This window comes from Priapulus caudatus, unplaced genomic scaffold (assembly GCF_000485595.1).
Source record: "Priapulus caudatus unplaced genomic scaffold, Priapulus_caudatus-5.0.1 Scaffold130, whole genome shotgun sequence".
NCBI lineage: Eukaryota > Metazoa > Priapulida > Priapulimorpha > Priapulimorphida > Priapulidae > Priapulus > Priapulus caudatus.
In genome coordinates this window covers 159,848-163,251 of record NW_014577191.1, presented here as the reverse complement: position 1 = coordinate 163,251, position 3,404 = coordinate 159,848, and the positions used below count along the sequence as shown (strand labels likewise).

At 50.3% G+C, this 3,404-nt stretch overlaps 1 protein-coding gene across 1 annotated transcript in view; it reads left to right on the top strand.

Annotated features, from left to right (window-relative positions):
* Window positions 1-2,593, top strand: part of LOC106805861 (methionine adenosyltransferase 2 subunit beta-like) — a gene marked incomplete at its 3' end in the record, with an annotated part of 6,480 nt that extends 3,887 nt beyond the window's left edge. Inside the window, 3 exon segments of the mRNA XM_014807633.1 lie at window positions 455-666; window positions 1,582-1,690; window positions 2,441-2,593. Of these exon segments, the coding sequence (XP_014663119.1) occupies window positions 455-666; window positions 1,582-1,690; window positions 2,441-2,593 (474 nt within the window).
* Between the last annotated feature and the right edge of the window lie 811 nt (window positions 2,594-3,404).

Below are 3,404 nucleotides of genomic sequence, written 5' to 3'. Positions count from 1 at the left end.
CCACTCCACCACAGAGTCACCGCAGTAGACGTTAAATGAGCGCTGTTGCTCCGCGGCACTTGTTATTCTTCTAAGTGAGTGAAACTACTTCGATGTCAATTGCAAATTGCTGGTATCATGTTATCTGCCACTGCATGTAATTTGAGCCCAGATTTCATGATTAAGTTCATTTTTAATCACGAAATACATTATCAGGCACTAGACTCAATTACCCAGACAAAACCCTAATATATATATATGCTAATCCCCATCGCCATCACAGAGACTCACTTGCAGTTATTCCCAATGTTTTCTCAGGTCTGAAACCTCTCGTCTCTCGATCATAATTTGAAGTCAGAGCCGCCATGTTTGTTTTCGATCACTTTTGTAATGGCGCAGTCCTGACTCACCGTCCATCTCACGTGTCCGCCCCACGCACGCACCTACAGTGGCTCCCGCTTCACTTCTTCGGCAGGTGCAAAGCCGCGCATACTGGTGGCCGGCGCGTCGGAGATTCTCGGCCGCTGCATCGTCGCAGAGTTCCAGCAGGCCAACTGGGAGGTGCTCGGCTACGGCCACTCGCTCGCTCATCCGGCGAAGGCCGCCAGCACCACAACCCAGAGCTTCCAGTTCAACGTCGACTTCAGCGACGAGAAAGTCGCGAGGGAGACCATCAAACAGTTCAAGGTACGCGGCAGCGGCGCGTACCTTGTGAGTGCTGCGATGCCGCGATTGCCGTGTACTGTATGTACGCCATATATTTTTCGCGAAGTCAGACTTGACGGACAATCTCGCGAGTGGTTAATTTCGCGGTCGGTGAATTACGAATTATTCGGTATCACTCGGTGTGAATTATTCGCGTGTTGTTATTTTCGCGGTCGCAGACGTGTTCGCGAAATTCGTGAAAATTAAACCACCGTTAAATATACAGCGTATACAGTAGGCTGACGTGGTCTACACACGGGCGCATCAGATCTAGGTGCGAGCGGAGGACGTCGCGGCGGGGAAAACGGGACGTGGCTAGTAGTGTCGGGGCAAGTGCTGGTGGCAAGGGAAACGAGGCCGCCCGGTAGCCTCTTGTCGCGCGCGGGCGTGTCCGACGCTTGCCGACACGGCAACAAGAGAAATGGGATGTGGATCTTGGCATCGGGCGAAAAGCTGTTGGCAAGGGAAATTGGGTGCAGTTCGTAGCATAGGGTGAAACGTTGGTGGCAAGGGAAATTGGGTGCAGTTCGTAGCATAGGGTGAAACGTTGGTGGCAAGGGAAATTGGGTGCGGCTCGTAGCATAGGGTGAAATGCTGGTGGCAAGGGAAATTGGACGTGACTCGTGTCATCGAGTGAAACGCCAGTGAGAAAGGAAACACGGTTGCTGAGAAACCGAGTACATAGCTGGGAGTAGCGATCTATCAGTGATGCGACGGTGGCCTGTTGCGTTGTTTTAGAAGATTTCACGTTCATTTCACCGCGAGCGACATTCGCGATCCATTTCGAAGATTTCTCGGCGTCGTCGCGTAAGCTTGCCGCTCGCGACTCGTATCGGAGACCTGCGTTCTCCTTTCACCTTGCCGTTACTGACGGTGTGTGTTGTGTTTGCGTTGCAGCCATGCGTGATAGTGCACGTTCCCTACGAGAGAAAGCTGGGAGAGATCGACACAGATCTAACCACGGCACTCAACGTGAAGGCGACAAAGTTTATCGCTCAAGAAGCAGGTTTGTACATGTGATGAGGTGTTAGTTAGGCGAGTGTGGGATGCATGCATGCTTACCGTGATCGCGTAATATCGTAGATATTTTCCTGCATTCGAGGAGGGAGTCGGTAATCTCCATGACGTACCCTTTTGGTTCCACTGACGCGATATGACGCTTACTACTTTGTCGACGAATACGTGGCACCAGTAAGTCTGTACATACATCATATATAGTCAGTTATCACTCAGCTCGAACAGCGACAATACTCATTATTATATATGTATTATACATGTATGAAACATGTCTTACATGCTGATATGGCAGCACTAAGCACCAGGATATGCAACAGATACTGTTTGTCTTGATTTAAAATCAATGTCTTGTCAGAATCTTGTGTACTTGTGGCAGAATAATACAAACCACCTATCTATGACATGGTTTCCCCTTGGCATGTTTTAAGTTTGAGCCAAGACTTGAGTCACTAAAGTTATTATTACGAATATTAAGCTCGAGTTGCCATGCACCTTGGCACAGGCGCCAATTCCGATTGTCATGTTTTTCACCGGTTTGTTTGCATGAAAAATCCATATTGTGTGATTTACAAGGACAGAGAAGGACTCTGTTACAGAGTTCCCTTGTACTTCCATGCAGCTGCGATTTGCCAACACGCAAGTGTCGTTTAGCACCCACGGCTGTACGAATTAAATACTTGCAATGATGAGGTTCAGCACATGTTCATTATCGGCACATTTCACTTGCCGTCTCTTGCAGTGAAGATCGGTGCCTGGGTGATATACATCAGCAGTGACTGGGTGTATGACGGGACAACCCCGCCCTACAGAGAGTCGGACGAGCCAGGACCTATGAACACGTACGGGCAAATCAAAGTGGACGGAGAGAATACCCTCATAAACGTTACTCGAGGTAAGGCCGGTTACCCACATGCTGGAACCGAAAGTGTTAGTGACGATGGTGTCACTGGGGGCAAGAATGTCTTGGGTAGACACGTGTGGGAGTTCCCAGCATGAATGTAACTATGCACTTCTTGGGGCATCTCCAATTTTCTGTTTAGTCATCTGACGTCTGAACGTCTCTCTTTTGCACTCGTTAAATAAACTCATTTGGTTGGTAGACTGATAGATCCTGGCAGGAGGCAAAACGTAAGCGGCACATTTCCAATCTTCACGGTTGAGAAACAATTAACGCAGTTTTTCATGCTCCCAGTATCGTCTACACTCCCCCCTACTCACCACGCTTCCATGGTCTACACCTCCCCCTATTCATCACGCTTCCATGGTCTACACCTCCCCCCTACTCACCACGCTTCCATCGTCTACACCTCCCCCCTACTCACCACGCCTCCATCATCTACACCTCCCCCCTACTCACCACGCTTCCATGGTCTACACCTCCCCCTATTCATCACGCTTCCATGGTCTACACCTCCCCCCTACTCACCACACTTCCATCGTCTACACCTCCCCCCTACTCACCACGCTTCCATGGTCTACACCTCCCCCCTACTCACCACGCTTCCATGGTCTACACCTCCTCCCTACTCACCACGCTTCCATGGTCTACACCTCCCCCCTACTCACCACGCTTCCATGGTCTACACCTCCTCCCTACTCACCACGCTTCCATCGTCTACACCTCCTCCCTACTCACCACGCTTCCATCGTCTACACCTCCTCCCTACTCATCACGCTTCCATCGTCTACACCTCCCCCTCTCC